Consider the following 18,036-nt stretch of genomic DNA (forward strand, 5'->3'; position numbering starts at 1 on the left):
CAATCGTTCTGCTAAAATTGTATCACAACCACAAATACCAATTTAAAACATGCTAAGCAAAAGTCTTTGAAGTGAAATGAGTATTTAATCCATTGAAGACTAAGTTACTCTAATGAACTTTCAAATTCAAATCTGTTCTACTTACCAACTGTATGGCTACCATAAGAACAGTTTTAAGAGAAAACTTCCTATCACACAAGTCAAATAAGTCTTCCAGACTAGGTCCAAGTAGTTCTAGCACCATAGCATTATATTTGCCACATGGGCCAAAATAGTAGACCTGAGGTAGTCCGTCTGTAGAAGAGAGATACAATGTAATTATAAGGGGTTAAATAATGTTAATGAACATAACACTAAAATTCTTACCTGACTTCAAGATGATCTTAAGTAAAAAAAATACATATTGCACAAAAAAGCAACAACAAAACTTTGTAAAAGATACAAGTAAAAGGTAGAATAGGAGTAGTGAAAATAGTGTCAGTAGTATTAAACGTCTTAAGAACATTACGTTTGACATGAAAAATTTACAATCTTTTATAGAAAATGAAAAAAATCTGTTGGGTTTTGTAAAAGTAAATTGAAATGGGGTTTACAAAAGGTATTGAGAGCTTTTAAATAAACTCATTTTCAAAAAAATAGTTTTTTTACATTAAACTTTTTACATTAAGGCTATATTCAGGAGATAAAGCGACATTCAAGAGTAAACTGCTTTATATTAATCATTTAAAAATCCAAAAGAGATTAATGAATCCTTAAGCTTCATGAGACATTAAGTCAAGTTGCAGATGCATTATCAAAACAGAAATGCCATAGATAACAAACTGTTGTAGTCATCACTTGTTAGTATTAATAGTTTTCCAAATATGAGCTAGCAGTGCAAACTCGCGAACACAGGAGCAGCCAGCAAGCTGAGGGAGGGCACTCAGCCAGATTGAAGCGCCCCTGGGGGACAATGCAGTCATTGGTCCCAGCCAACATGGGTTCATGAGGGGTAGGTCCTGCCTAACAACCGTCTAGTCAATCAAGGGAAACCAACTGATGTGATCTTTTTGGACTTCAGCAAGGCTTTTGACACGGTTTCCCATAGGTTCCTACTGGACAAAACGTCCAGCATACAACTAAACAAAAAACATCATATGATGGGTGAGCAATTGGCTGACAGGTAAAGCTCAAAGGGTTATGGTAAATGGGGACACATCTGGCTGGCGGATGGTCACTAGTGGGGTCCCTCAAGGCTCCATTTTAGGGCCAGTCCTCTTCAATGTTTTTATAAACAATTTGGATGTAGGACTAGAAGCTGTTTTGAGCAAATTTGCCGATGACATCAAACTTGGAGGAGTTGTAGACTTGGCCGAGGGTGGAAAGGCCTTGCAGAGAGATCTGGACAGATTGGAGAGCTGGGCAATCACCAACCGCATGAAGTTTAACAAAAGCAAGTGCCGGGTCCTGCACCTGGGACAGGGCAACCCTGGCTATACGTACAGACTGGGCGACGAGATGCTGGAGAGCAGCCCCGCAGAGAGGGATCTGGGGGTTGTGGTTGACAGCAAGTTGAATATGAGCCAGCAGTGTGCTCAGGTGGCCAAGAAGGCCAACAGCATCCTGGCTTGCATAAGAAACAGTGTGGCCAGCAGGGCTAGGGAAGCGATTGTCCCCCTGTACTCGGCTCTTGTGAGGCTGCACCTCAAGAACCGTGTTCAGTTTCGGGCCTCTCACTACAAGAAGGACATGGAGGTGCTCGAGCGTGTCCAGAGAAGGGCAATGAGCCTGGGGAAGAGTCTAGAGAACAAGTCTTACGAGGAGCGGCTGAGGGAGCTGGGATTGTTCAGCCTGGAGAAGAGGAGGCTCACGGGCGACCTTATCTCTCTCTACAGGTACCTTAAAGGAGGCTGTAGCGAGGTGGGGGTTAGTCTATTCTCCCACATGCCTGGTGACAGGACAAGGGGGAATGGGCTAAAGTTGTGCCGGGGAGGTTTAGGCCAGATGTTAGAAAGAACTTCTTTACTGAAAGGTCATTAGGTGTTGGAATGGGCTGCCCAGAGAAGTGGTTGAGTCATCATCCCTGAAGATTTTTAAAAGATGTTTAGATGTAGAGCTTAGTGATATGGTTTAGTGGAGGACTTGTTAGTGTTAGGTCAGAGGTTGGACTAGGTGATCTTGGAGGTCTCTTCCAGCCTAAATGATTCTGTGATCTCATATTTTCCATACCTTAGTACAATGCTAACTTACACTCAAGCCACAGATGTGTAACTGTGTCCAAAACCAACACCGTTATATTTAAGCAAACAAATGCAGCGTTTTCTAAGAGCATTTTCCTTGATATCTTTTCCTACAAGTGATAACAATGAAAACGTAACCCCTAACAACTAACCGGTAGACCTTCCATTTATTTATTTAATTTTAATCACAACTATACCCTATATACTTAACATGCATTATCATACCCATTCCAGAAAGTTTGCAATAGCAGCTCATTCCTACTAAGGAAGTAACATAAACCACATTACACGCTACATGAGAACATGGTACAACAAAGCTTGATTTTTAAAAGATCATCTCCAATCATCAAATAATGGCTCAGAAAAGCTGTCTGTACGGAAAAGGGTATCATAATTCTAGATATCCCTAGTAGTCAAGTTTCCTGCCTCCATTTTATGGTATTGTGGAATTGTACATGGAAATGTGGATGAGTATGAAGCAGTGAACTGTGATATCCAACAGACATACAGAAATAAGTCCAAAAAACAAACAACTGAGCACAGACAGGAAAAAAAGAACAGAAAAAGAAGAAAAGAGAACATATGTGATGGTCTGAGACACATTCCAAGAATCTCTGCTCTTGTATCTTCACGTTTAAAGATATGAACTACAAAATTCCCCTCTATTAGCACTGCATTTGTTCTGTGTCTGTTTATAGGATTTTAAAATACTAAAAGAACTTCAAAAATATGGAAGTCGGAAGATTTTGGGGCTTTATCAAGATTTCTAGAACTGGCTTCTGTGAATACAGGTGGAAGAAAAAAGAATTGTAGACAGGAATTCATTTCGCAGCATTTTCAGATTTGGAGGCAGAGTTGCCAGCTTCAGAAATGTGTTTAGATGACAGGTCAAAAACACCCTTAGAACATATATTCTACCAAATCACACCATTTATTTAACATGACGAGTACTTGTATTATCTACAATACCAGATCTTCTGACTAAACGAAGTTCCAAAATACCTAAAAATTGTAGTGCGTAATGTATTAAGTTACTAACTCTGCAATACAAAAATGGAGTCTTATGCCTAAAATCCCCCATACTTATAAAGTTATTTCATATTAACAGGTCAAAGGACTAGAAGATTTCATCATATTAGACCTTGCTTTTGCTTAAAAACAATAACCTAACATCATTCCATCATTATATTATTCCGTCTTTTCTCCAGATCACCAGGTACGTGTACAAGTAACGTGCTATTAATGAAGAACATCTGTTTTATTTTTGTTTTTCACAATAAAGATTTTAAGTGGAAGCTTTCTTATATAAATCTTCATGAAAAATAAGGTGAATTAGAAAAAAAAATTATTAACCCAGACAACATCTGAACTACTCAAAAAACACCAACTTCTTAAAATAACTTCTGAAAATTGATTAGCAAATGCAAGACTTAGTTTAAAATGAAATATTTTTATTCCTGTAAAGAAGTGATCACATAAGAAAACAAACTCCTATCATGGGGAATAGCTGCAAAAGGATAATGCAATGTCTTCTTGCTAGCTTAATGACCATGTTAATTCTAATAGTTCGAAACACCGATAAAAAATAACTTATATTTGGACAAAAAATAGTTATAGCTGAAGGGGGTTGGCCTGTTTACTGCATCATTATTTTCATTAATAATCTTTAACTGTTAGCTGCAATACCATAAAACCTCACTTATTCTGTGTATTTTCATAGGATTTAAAGTATTATAATTTTCGAAGCAATTTTGCCACACTTAAAGTATATTATATTTTTGTTAATATAACAGCTATCCAGAAATTATTTCATTTATTTATGTAGAAGGTTATAGAACGTTATATTTGATGTTATATTTTATATTTTATGTGCTATACAGCACCATGTAAATTATAGAGTATACCATATTTCCAACATTAATTCATGTTTTATAAAACTGTGCTACCCTGGACTTCAAGAGAGCAGACTTTGGCCTCTTCAGGCATCTCCTTGGTAGAATACCATTGGACAAAGCCCTGGAAGGAAGAGGGGCCCAAGAGAGTTGGTTAATATTCAGTGATCACCTCCTCCAAGCTCAGGAGCAATATATTCCAACAAAGAGGAAGTCAGGCAAAAACATCAGGAGACCTGCATCGAGGAACAAGCTGCTCCTAGCCAAACTCAAACAGAAAAAGAAGGCCTACAGAGGGTAGAAGCATGGACAGGTAGCCTGAGAGGTATAGAGAAATCATCTGAGAAGCTAGGGATAGGTTATGAAAGCTAAAGCCTTATTAGAATTAAATTTGGCTAGGGACATCATGGGCAACAAGGCTTCCATAGGTACATCAGTGATAAAAAGAAAACTAGGGAAATTGTGAGCCCTATCTGGAAGGGAACCTGTTTACTTAGGATATGGAGAAGGCTGAAGTACTCAGTGACATTTTTGCATCAGTTTTCACTGGCAAGTGCTATAGCCACATAGCCCAGGTCCCAAAAGGCAAAGGCAGGGACTGGGAGAAAAAAGAACTGTGCACTCTAGGAGAAGATCAGGTTCAAGACCAGTTAAGGAACCTAAAGGACCACAAGTCCATGGTGCTTGATGAGATATAGCCACAGGGGTCCTGAAGGAATAGGCAGATGAAGGTGCTAAGCTACCCATCACATATGAGAACTCGTGGCAGTCTGGTGAAGTTCACACTGACTGGAAGAGGTGAATCATAACCCCCATTTTTAAAAAGGGATAAAAGGAAGACCTGGGGATCTACGGACCAGTCAGTCTCACCTCTGTGCCTGGCAAGATCATGGAGCAGATCCTCCTGGAAACTGTGCTAAGGCACATTGAAAATAAAGAGGTGACTGGTGACAGCCAACATGGATACACTAAGGGCAGATCATGCTGGACAAACCTGGCAGCCTTCTGTGATGTAGTTACAGAATTGGTGGATAGGAGAAGAGCAACTGACATCATCTATCTGGACTCATGCAAAGCATTTGACACTGTCTCGCATGATATCCTTGTCTCTAAATTGGAGACATGGATGTGACAGGTGGACCACTTGATTGGTAAGGAATTGGCTGAATGGTCACACAAGTAGCCGCAGTCAATGGCTCAATGTCCAGGTAGAGATCAGAGACAAGTGGTGGTCCTCAAGAGTCAGTATTGGGACTGGTGCTGTTTAACATCTTTGTCAGCTATGTGGACAGTAGGATGCAGTGCACGCTCAGCAAGTTTTCTGATGACCACACCACAGAGCTTGGTGTCAACACACTGGAGGGAAAGGATGCCATCTGGAGGGACCTGGACAGGCTTGAGAGGTGGGCCTGTGCAAACCTCATGAGACTCAAAAAGGTCAAGGGCAGTGTCCTGCACTGGGTCAGGGCAATCCCAAGCACAAATACATGCTGGGTGGAGAACAGATTGAGACCATCTCTGAGAAGGACTTGTGGATGGTGGTTGATGAGAAGCTCAACATGAGCTGGCAATGTGCACTTGCAGCCCAGAAAGCCAAGCATACCCTGAGCTGCGTCAAAAGTAGCATGGCCAGCAAGGCAAGGGAGGCAATCCTCCATCTCTATTCTGCTCTCGTGAGACCCCACCTGGAACACTGTGTTCAGCTCTGGGGTCCCCAACACAAGAAGGACATAGACCTACTAGAGTGAGTCCAGAGAAGGGTCACGTGGATGATCAAAGGAACATGGAGATGTGGAGATGACAAACGTATCATCCTTGTTCCTTCACCCGTTTACAGCATATTGCAGTGTGCTGCAGATTACGTGTGCCCAGTTAAGTGGATTTATAGACTATATTGTCTAGTTTTAACTAGGCTACCCCTCACAAAATGGCGGAGCAGTACAAAAAGACTCCTCCAAAAGAAAACAGACTGAAAACAGTGCTTATAATGCAAACATGAGCAAACAAGAACAAGGCAGGGCAGACACTTCTACTGTAGTATAAGCTCTTCACCTGCCACATTATAAACAGTGATAATCTTTTCAAAGAAAAAAATGGCCAAAAATGGAAAATATCAAGAAAACTATTTGAAATATGGATTTACATCCACTCTTATTAACAAAGAACCTCACCCTGAGTGTTTATTATGCTTTGATATATTAGCTAGTGATAGTATGAAGGAACTGCAGTTAGAAAAACATTTAAAAAACTGAACATTTAAAAAAAACCTTAAAACTAAGCATCCAGAACATGAAAAACAAGCCTCTACAATTATTTTCAGTAGCATTTCAAGACATGTGTTATTGAATCCACAACCTTTATATCATTTCACTAAATTCTATGATAAATCTTTGGCAGTGTCTTTCAAAATTTGTTAATAGCAAGACACAAAAAGCCAAAGACCCTTGAGGAAACACTTGATCTTCCTGCTGTAGTAAAAATGGTTGAAAATAATGCATTAAGAAAAAGATGGTGTCAAACTGAAGTGCATTCCTTTGTCAGCAAGTACCATCAGAAGACAAGAACATACTGCTGAAGACTCAAGCAAACAACTATTAGGACAAATTAGTCAGTGTGGAAGTTTTGGCATACAGGTGGGTTAGACTACACATTTCAAATACAACTCAGCTTATGGTTTTTGTTAGGTTATACTTTGATAAAAGCATACACATAACTTTCTTCAGAATCACTACCAGAAAGATGTACTGGAGTCGATATACTCTCAACACTAAATGACAATAAACAACATGTTTTATGGAAAAATTGTCAGTATAACCGTTGCTCAAACAGGCGCTTAACCACGAAAAATCTTCTGCTTACCAATTATCTTGTGGCAAAGATCTTCAAGAAGTTGAACTTAAAGAGGAGTTGCATATTTTTCTTTTACAAAAAGACAAGACTTCCAAATATGTTGACCTCCTCTGTGAATACAAGTGGCTGCCAGTAGTAGGCTACTTCACAGATTGTTCAAAAAATAGGACGTCACATAAGGGTGAAGGTGACATTTTGAACAATGAGCAAGAATGTAGCTGATTTTCAAAAGAAACTTGTGCTATGGAGACAGCATTTTAGAAACTGATGTTTGGAAATGTTTCCATTTTTAAGTGATTTCATTGAGCAAAACAATGCAATCTGACCTGGAAAAAAATCTCTTGCAAACTATTTTACACTTACACCTGGAAACAGAATTTTCTAACCAATTCATAAATCTCCTAAAGAGTTTAACTGCATTTTGAACCTATTTGCTAAAAATACGAAAATTTAATATCTTCTGATTAGTTTTCAAGAACAAGTGATTAACATCTGGAAAGATGAAAAATAGTGGAATTAAATATAAAAAGCAGAATAAGTAATGAATGGGATTAAAAACAAGTACCACGATTTAGTAACCACAGCCAGAGATGCACTTCTTCCATTTGGATCTATATATCTTTGTGAGGAACATTTTCCACTTACGACAGTTATTAAAACAAACTCAAACCAAACTTTGAGCCAGACATTCAAATCACTGTATCACAAAGTACAAAAACAAGAGTTTTTTTGAAAAATGAAGTATATTCAAGCACATAACTCTCACTGAGGCAGTAATTTTTTTAAAGAGCAAGATTGTGTACAATATATATATTAAATACTATTTAAGCTGTATCTCATCCCTTTAATTTCTCATTTTGTACATCTTTTAATGTACATAATATTAATACAGTGGTACACTTATTTTATAAATACACATAAAGGGGGGATTCAAAAATTTTTACTGATGGGATGTGTGACCAGTAACTCAATATCACTAAAAAATAAAATCTGTAATTGGTAAAGCTATTGGACAGGTGACTGTTCAGCGTTTTATTTTAATATCAATGTCATTTTATAGTTTCTTCCAAATCCAGTTGAGAAACACACCTACTGAAATGACCTATTATATCTTATTACTTAGATTGTCGGTTAAATCAGAGTCCTAAATGACAGTAAAATACACAAGATTGCAATTATAGAACACACTATCCTGTATTCAGTTTCCTACATTTCACTGTCTTTTATTTGTAGTTTTACTTTTCATATATAGCAACTCAAGAGACACTGAAATAATCCGAGCTCAAGATACCGAAGAAATGCAGTATGAGCTGTCTTCCACGGCACATTTGTATTGATACTGTCAACAATTCAATTCAACAACCTGCCACCATACAAGGATTCCTCACTAAGAGTGCAGCATCTGACCTGAATCCTCCAGGAAAGAAGTGATGACAGAATTGCAGGATAATGCCGCATGTGGTTTTCAAGTTGAAGCAAAGCAGCATACACAAAAGCATGCATACAGAAAACCAAAGCAGCATATGCAGAAGGCCATACAATCTCAGAAACTCAGCACTTTACAGCTATGGAAACCACAATCATCCCTGCACATGACTGCAAAACAGCAAACTAAACAAGGACATAATATATAAGCACCGTTACTTCAGTATTTCTGAAGTAATGTATGAAGCCAGGCTTCTTACAGTCAGTAATTACCATTTCTCAAAATCATTAACACATACACATGTAAATTAAATTTAAATCTGCACAACTGCATTTCTTAACAGATCTCCTGAACTAATTCTAGGGAAGAATACTTCAAATATAAATTGCAAAAATTCTGCACATTTCTTTAAATGAAATGCTAGAAAAGACTTGCCTAAAACACAAAAATCACTTACTGTTTGTTCTTCTACATACCATCCCTAGTGAAAATAGAACAAAAGTGTATGTAGGACAGCAGTACTAAAAGAATTTAAAAAAAAAATCAGTGTTCAGTTCAGGAGCAAATTCCCACCACTTACCTAAGAATATGGTTCTAAGCAACGTTCATGTAGCATTACAAAAAAAATCACTGAGTATATATCGAATGTCTGCTAGCAAGATACACAGGCAGGTTAAGAAACTGCAATAACTCAAAGCCAAATACACAAGAAGTCATAAATATGTATATGTATATAATTAAGGCTATCCTGAACTGACACATGGATGACACTTTTCTGATCACATTTGGTACTACGCTGTGCCATGGTACCAGAACATTGGTAGCTGTCATGTACTGGGATCAATGGGTTGCAAAGGAGAGGGTAGTAGGACATGAGGCTCAGCGCCCTGAGAATTAGGAGTCATCGTGGTGTTGGGAGGAGTTAGAGCAGATCAGATCAGAAATGCTGATACCATCCTGGTATGGTGTCAGCACCTGAAACCACCTTTTTTCCATTATAAGTGTCACCCTGCGGAGGAAACAAACTACCTCCCTTACTTATGAAGGTAAGCTGGCCACGGCCCTGGCAATAAGTCAGAAGTGATCAACGGATTGACCTCTGTAGCAATAGGAAATCCTCTCCCATACAGAATTAGTATTTTTTTTTTTTTTTAGTAGTGTACTGCGAAACAGTAGAAAAAAAACACTCTCCTATCAGTAAAGATGGGCAGATACTGGAAATTAAAAGGATGGTTAATCATGCATTCTATACCCTGAAAGGGCTGTACAAAAAAAATTGAGAAGTTGGCAATGAACATTCAAACCTTTCGTTTTGTCCTCCACGATCAAGTTGGTCTGAACTGAAATTAGAGGAACAATTTTATTTTCATTACCTTAAATATTTTGGTCTTTACCTACAGGAAAGAGTACTGAACACCAACTTTACTCTTCACCTTCAGCTTGACAAACAACTTTCCAACAAAGAAGAAAGAACTATGACCAGCAATGTCTACTCTACCAAAGCAACATTAAATGGTGTAGAAAGTACCTTGTAATAAATGTTTAGTTTAACATATTCTGCACCAAAAAATTAAAAGAAAAAAGATATTTCAAACCACTTCTGCTACTTTCCCAAATCAAAACCCAGTTATCAACACAGAGAATCCTGACATGCTCCAAATGCTAAAATAAATATTCAGCTGACCCCAATTGCCAAAACAGTGAGTAGATTCTACTCCTCAGTTGACAAGCTTGCAAAAATGCTTACTACTTCCCTGGCTGTAGCTTCTCTTACATAGTCCTGTTCTTAAACTAACGTTGTTTTACCAGCCAATATATACACACATGATCTATTGGCTTCTGTATCGTTGAAAATCGCATTACAACCACACTGCAATGTCCTCCAACCAAGAGTAACTTTTTTTTATTATAAACATCCAAGTAGTATGATTTTTTTTAATGTCTAAGGTAGGCTCTTATTACCTCAGAACAGAAAGCTACATGTATTTTTAGATACTAATGCAGAACATATTACCACATGTCTACTAGTATCCATCTGTAGAAAAGATTGTCATGTACAGAATGCAGTACTTAGCATTCTTTTCACAGTGGCCAAAACCACTTAAGACACTATACTGTTTTCCACAGAACAAATGCATCTCTTATACCTTCATTGGTCACGTGTCACATTTTGATTGCACTGTAAGAAACATTATTTAACTGCCGATTTGAAGAGTCAACTAAACTTCATCTGAAAGAACAGATGTACAAAAGTTAAGAAAAATAAAATATTACCAATATTGGACTCAGCATGAAATGTTAATGCAGCAATTTCAGGATTAGAATAATCCAGAGCTAAACAGATCTTTGTCTCTTTCACAAATTATCTCAAATGAAAAAAATAAAATCTAACAATGGGTCCTCCTTGTTGCTCTGGACAGGTAACACTGTTCGTAACACTGTTCTCAGTTAGTCAGCAGCACTGCAGACAGAAGCTTGCTATGGCAGCAGCAGCTGTCTGCCTTTGTTCTACTTGTCAGATGGGTATGAGATCTCACTCTCTTGTAGAGGCTTCCAGCCATTACAATCAATGGCCTACAGATTTGTTAAGAGATGTAAGAAAAAAAATCAGTAAGAAGTTGAATAGCTTTTATACTCTCAAACACATACAAAACAACTTCTTTAACGTGTATGCAGACTCTTTATTTTAAGACAAAACTGAACCATACTGTAAATTCCTACCTGTCTTCCTTGGAAAACTTCCTTCCTTGGAAGTTTTCACTCATGAGGGACCATTAAGTCCCACATTAAAAAAAAATTCTCAGCTTTACTCCTCAAAAGTTGAAGTGAGCCAACAGCTACTGATTTCTCTGACACAGTCTTTCCGAATAGAAAAGCACACTGAGTTTGGGTGTGGTTAAATTACAGACCCTATGTCGGTAAGGGTTATTCACAGACGTAAAATGTGAAAAAGAGCTGATATCTGAAGTTCACCTTCTTATCATGAAGGGAAAGATTTAGTGTGAAAGATAACTACCACAAAATAAATGAAAGCATACAAAACTGAACTTTTTTTTCTTCACTTAACTTTTTATTCATGCTAAAAGTCCTAGTATAATTTCAGATAAGAACTCTGCTGGAGTTTTATTTGTAGTACTGTGCTATAACTGATGTATCTGTTTTTCTTATCTTTTCTTACTGGGTTTTAAGAAAAATAATTTTAACTAAAATTATATTAGAATTCAAGGTATCTCAAATTTCATCTGTTGGTGCTTATTCACTTAGCTAGAAACTTCGGCATACCAACAACTAAATGATCACATACCATACTCATAAAGTTTGAACTTCAAGCAAGATTCTCCTGCCCACAACTACTAAACAAAGTTATAGTAGAAAAAAAGAAAAGCAATATTCAGAAAAATCTCTACTGGTCTACATAAAACTTATAATGAAAAGTAAATTATGATGTGACCAAAATTAGTTACATCTTTAAAATGATTTAAGAACTACTTTTAGGAAGTTTAGATCCATTCCTCTGAGTAATTCAAAATGTTTCAAGAGTAGCCCCATAGTAGATAAAATGTTTCCTGTTTAAGAAAGAGACCTCACTTTTTTTTCCTGACAAACTCCTACATTCTACTGAACATTGACAGGCATGTTCAGTAAGAAGCCTATCTGAGGCTGATTTAGCGTCCTTTATACGCAGATTCTTTCCAAAGGGAAACAGTTTTGAAATGTTTCTGGTTTTACATGCATATTTCTTGCCTATTTTTTCCTTGACTCTTTTGTTCTGTCAGAGAGGAGAATTACAAGAGATCTCCCTCTCAAAATGCTTTTTGCACCCAAGCACATCTTCCACCCATTCATGGCATTCAAGAAACAAAAGAAAGCAAAAGAGTAAGTCTAATCACAGTATTATTGTTATTATTTTTTAATCTTTAAGTCACAAATCCACTACAAAAGAAAGAAAAATGGATATTATAGAAATAAGTAGACCTGTAGCAGGCAAATACTGGCTAGAGATAAAGGAATACCAAGAAAATATCGAATTTCAAAATGTTAATCTTTCCACCAAAGGAATTCATAAGATAAAGGAAACACCAAGCTACTCTGTTAAAAATTGTTAGAAAGCAAGGTAATAGACTGCCCAATAACACTGTTTACTTGACTTCGAGAAGGTTATTTCAGGAAAATAACCTTATTTACTTCCAGAACTATTAATTCACATCAGAGCCTTCTTCCCATGCCAACACCCCAAATAAACTGTGATTTCACAGGAGCTACAAAGTACCCCTTAAGCCTCAGGTTATTTCACAGTCACCATGGCTGTTTGTAGCATCACCTGTGGAATTCATAGTTCTTATTTGTGAAAAATGAAGTTATCTGTCTTCAGAAAACAATGGCTCTGCCACTTCTCAGAATTGGAAAAGAAATTAATATGTTATACCCTTTTCCCACAGTTACTTCTGAAAAATCGGTTCACACTCACTATACCAATTTTTAGTAGTCACTTACTATTAATTTATATGAATGCATGTAGAGATGTGGAGAACAAATGGAAGATATTTACTACAATTAAATACAAACTCAGTTTACTCTCAAGTATTAACTACCACCTAAATTATGTAAAGTTTTGCATAAATAAAAAACTGTTTGAGAAAAAAACAACTTCATGATGAAAGCCTGCAAATACGGACTTTTAGAAGCCAGAAGGCTCCAGACAACTGGAACTGATACTCCAATGAGTAATATCTTATCAGAGAAACCAATCTGCTCACAATTACTACAGTTAAGACTTCTAGCAATGACAGCTATTTTTATACCTCCTAATGCCGCTTGTACAATGAAGATACATTTTCATCAGTTTACTCTCTGACAAAAATACAATCACTGCTTAAAAAGCAACACTGCCTATATAGTCAGAACTAGTATAAGATTTATCACTTGGTCCATCCTCCATCATGGTTTTCAGCTGTTCACATGTGAAAAATTCTTACACCCACATCTGACTGAAACATGCATGCCAAAAAAAATGAACTAAAACAGATTGCCTCAAATTACATGAGGATAGAAAATATATAATTCTGCAATTTTTCTTCTACAAGTTTCTTAGGTTGAATGGGTTCCTACACATAAGCGGCCAATTCTGGCAAAGATGGGAAAAGAGTGTTGCAGAAAGAAAAGGAGACAACAAGGTTTTGAACTTCTCTCTAGGAATATGGAAGCATGAATATCACTTTCTTCATGGTGTATCCCACACAACCCACTAAAATGAATCTCAAGTGGGATGCTTGAGAAAGTCAGACAAGTCTCAAAAGAAGCTTAAAAGGGTTCTAGGCTTGATGTGGGAGGCTTTCACTTTTTAATAAAAAGACTTGGAAAGTTACTTGGAAAACATAGAGAAGGTCACACCAAAGACCTCATCATCTTCAGTCAATATACAAAGAATCAGAGTTTATTCTCCTTTACAGCACTTAACAACACTATAAGGTAACTGAACAGGTGATCAAGTTGTTGCTACCCAGAGTTTTGAAGACTGAATAATATCAGAAGTAAAACAGACTATACAACTATGACTGTCTCATTAGCTAAGGGATTAAGATCTCTGCTTTTAATTTATCTGCTCTTTCAGAATACCAGCCTAGTGTACGTTAACAATTTACAACTACTAAAAAAAAGACATTGTACCCTGACAGTTTTCTCACATTAGCAAGCATGTAAGACTCAAGATTTTGATGAGACAGTCTGCAACTTAATTTTCCATCTATTAGAAGGAATAGACATTATCATATCTTATGAGGAGTTCTTTCTGAAGAAACGTTCCTGGTGCAACAGCATCAAACACGAAGTTCTACATGAAGTAAAAGGTTTAGAAACTGTGTTTCCCAACAGAGGATCTTTAAACAAGAGGACAAAATTTTGAAAGCTACTCAACCAGAGAAACATCATCCAATCTGTGTATCAATAAATATAAGATCCTGAATTCTAAAAAATAAAAGTAGTATTAAAAAGTATTAATTAAAATTCATCATAACACATACATTCAAGGCAATAATATACAAGCGGCACGTCTATTTTGTATTCCCTGACTTTTGGGGAGCACTTTTCCGCTTAAACAGCACTTCATTGCAGATTAAACATAACTTTAAGATCACAATTAAAAACAGCCTTTGACAGGAAAAAAAATAGTTTGCATGTAAAAATAAAGTATAAACAAAATAGCCCATTTTGCAAAAGAAACATTACTAAAAATTGAAAAAAAAAGTAACTACATGACCTATGAAAAACTATTCTAGGAATTCAAGAACATTTTCAAGCAACTTATATTCTTCCTAGTTATATAACTAATTTAGGGAAGATTTGTACTCACTTTCAGTACAAGAAGCTTTATTTCTTGCTAAGTGCCTATAGTTTTGTGAAAGTTGCAAAATTACATTAAAAATACTAGGGATAGCTCACCTATAGCAGGAAAAGGTGAAAACTGGACAACTGAGGGAACAATCACAAGGGTATTTCTGGGTATAAAAGCACCAACAGGAATGAAACAAGCAAGTCTCCTCTGCATTTAAGCTTTTTTTTAATATGTGTTTTAGAGTCTAAAATAATAAGCAGCATACAGATAGTATCAATGGAATTGAAGTAAAACTAAGACTAAAGCTATTTAAATATCTTATCAACTTTAAACAAAAATATTATTAGATCAGCAATTTATTTATAGTGTTTATTCAAAGAGAAAACACTTTATAAATTTTAAGACTGCTTAGTTGAATGATTTGGTATGATTTGTGTGATATTTTATGTTTATTAAGTAGTCTGAGGATTTCAGACACTTTAAAGAAGAACAGAAATTTTACAATACCAGAAGAACGTGTATATTAATCCACTGATTATGGGTCTTTTTCCTGCTTTAAGTACCTAGGGACACTTCATTAAATAAGATTCACCCCTAAATGAGAAAATTGCTGTGAAAAATGCATACTGTATTACATTACAGTAAAACAAATGATACTGCTTTTTACCTCCAGATCCTAGCTGCTTGTAGAATCTGTATTCCAAATGTAGCTGTGGTGCTCTCGACTTCATTGGCTCCTGATTTAAAAACAAAGACAACATTTAAAAGCCATTGAGCCTCCTGCTGAACCCTAAAAAACTAATACACTAACCTACTACCAGCCAAACTAACCCTGTTGCTCCCAAGATACATGAAAAGTTTGAACATTCCCTCCAAACCGACAGGTAATTAGGAAGCTAGGAAACAAAGCCCAGACAGGTGACACTGTAGTGTAGAGGGCTTTTACATCTTGTATCACTCCACTATCCTGTAGTCCAACTTGCAAACTGATTCCCAGACCCTCAATGGAGTAACAAAAAAACAAAAACAAAAACAAAACAAAAAAAAAAAAAAAAACCTTTGTCTCCCCAGAGTATGTGTCAAAGCTCTCAGACAAAAGGTAGCATCGGTATGGAGCTTAACAAATCAGACAGTCCACATTCCTGCTATACATGATAAATGCATTTTTATCAACAAAAATAGTTTTATGCTAGGATCAGGAGAAAAAATAAATCCTTTCACCAAATAGCCATATCCTAACACAGATTAAGTTGCATCATTCTAAAACTTTAAGTACAAAAAAAAGCACCAAAATAACTTTGTTTTTAAACCTTTTTTCCCTGGCATTGCTTACATAGGTTAATGAAATCTTAGTTCTGTGTCATACTTATTAATATTGCAAAATCTCAGAATAAAGTGACATGATATCAAACACAGGAACACACAAGCAGCCTAAATCTAAGCACGAACTTCTTGAGTATTTCCCTTTCCAAAGTAAATACTACTTTATCATAAGATTGTTAAAGTAATTTCCTAGAGCACCTTCTAGAAGATAAGCCTGGTTTATTGTGATATATGATATCTCCTAGTGAGTCAGTGACAATTTGGACATTAACTGCTAATTATTCCTGCACCGACTGCTGCTACTGGAATTGCAGCATGTACTTGGAAGATTGTTAATACGAACACTTACCAACAACAACAGATAGTGCTGAATGTCAATTTTCAGGAAAAGCTTGGGCAAGGTACTCATCTCTTTCCTCACATCATCTTCTCAAGAAGCTAACAGCTCATTAACCTATGTTCTTTCCAAGTCGTGCATCCGGGCTATAGAAGCCATAAGCCAATCTGCAATTGTAAGAAGCCGAGTTCCCTTCCTCAACCCATCTCCCTCCAACACTCAGATGTTTCAAATTGCTGCTCGTGCTACAGCCAAAATCCCTGTCAGAATCCATTTGTTATTTGATTCTGGCAGGACGCCAAAAGTTGAGGACCACAAGTAAAAAGAGGCCAACACAGCAGCTTTTACAAAAACTAAGCACAATTTAATATATGTTTTTATCCTCCACAGCATTCACTCTAGTTGCTTACTGGAAATTTTTGCAAAGAACTGAGCAAGAACTTTCTGAAAACAAAAAGGTGTTAAACCTTTACACACAGTTGTTAAGCTACACTAGCTGGGCCACCAAAAGCTCTCACTTCCAGTTTATGAGAATACTTGAAATTTATTATCACATATTAAAGACAGATTTCACTTAAAGCATATTACTGTAAATATGGGTCTCAGCAAATAAGTGCAATTATTAACCTCAGTATACAGCTTTCAAACATTTAAATAAATCCACTCTAAAGCATAAAACATTTTAACCTTTTACAGAACTACACAAAAATTTTGCTACCAGTTTGCCTGCAGTGGTATTATACAAATCTAACAGTTACACTATGTACATACATTAATGTATACATACATTAATTAAAGCTTGCAACTTTGCTAAGTGTAAAATATTGTAGTCCATAAAACTCTGCATCAGTTTAACACAACAAGACAAGACACTATCAATTTCTCACTATTCAATATTGTAGTATGGTCCCATAACGAGGAAGAAAAACAGCTTGCATATATTAAATTTATGTGAATAGCCAAGAAAAAAAAATGGAGATTCCTAGGGAAAAGAATTCTATTTTGGACACAAACATCTACATTGACGCGTCTTCAAATAAATGGCACTTGTTCAGGTCATCAGCAGAAAAGTTCTTAAGTCTCCAAAAGGTACAGGTTCACAAACAGTCTAACAAGTCTACTTGCCAGCTGGCCACTAGATAAAGACTAAGTTAAAATCCTGTCTAGGAGATAGACAGTGTTAACACTTTTACTGCCTCCAGTAATGCAGAAAAATTTAACAAAATGTAGTTGTAATTTATTTACTGATTGAGAGTTTACTGATTGAGAGTTTTCTGCAATTGCATGCATGTGTAAGTAGCTTAGATGCTTTATTGACTGTTGAGTAGCTACAAACATACAAAGGAAATAATTTTTTTCATTCAAGAAAACTAGTGAGAGGGCAAGAACAATAACCTACTATGCATACACAATTAGTTTTGTTCCTACATATCGTACTTTGAAGTATGGAGAGAACCACGGGAAAATTAGAAGAATAGGATACATAAGCTTAAATCCAGAAAAAAAGATATGTTACATGTAAACTTTCACTGTAAGATGAAAGTGAAGGATACACTACATACAACATTTTTATTCCTGACTGTTAAAAAGAGAACTATATTCAAGAATAAAAAAGAAGTAACACATCATGGTTCTGTTTTCATTAGTGTTCCAGTAGA

The 18,036-nt window shown here is 36.4% G+C and overlaps 1 protein-coding gene across 23 annotated transcripts in view; it reads right to left on the minus strand.

Moving 5' to 3' along the window:
• CSNK1G3 (casein kinase 1 gamma 3) overlaps window positions 1-18,036 on the minus strand; it is a 75,070-nt gene that overhangs the window by 34,684 nt on the left and 22,350 nt on the right. For 22 of the 23 annotated variants that reach the window (XR_005815324.1, XM_040541335.1, XM_040541345.1 and 19 more), the window contains 2 exons: window positions 15,386-15,455; window positions 146-294 (listed from right to left, as the gene is read on the minus strand). Coding sequence is in view for 22 of the 23 variants with exons in the window: in XM_040541335.1 (XP_040397269.1) it covers window positions 146-294; window positions 15,386-15,455 (219 nt within the window). In the remaining variant the exon portion in view is untranslated. The remainder of the gene's footprint in view (window positions 1-145; window positions 295-15,385; window positions 15,456-18,036) is intronic. The other variant, XM_040541354.1, reaches the window with a different exon arrangement.

This window comes from Cygnus olor, chromosome Z (genome assembly GCF_009769625.2).
Source record: "Cygnus olor isolate bCygOlo1 chromosome Z, bCygOlo1.pri.v2, whole genome shotgun sequence".
NCBI lineage: Eukaryota > Metazoa > Chordata > Aves > Anseriformes > Anatidae > Cygnus > Cygnus olor.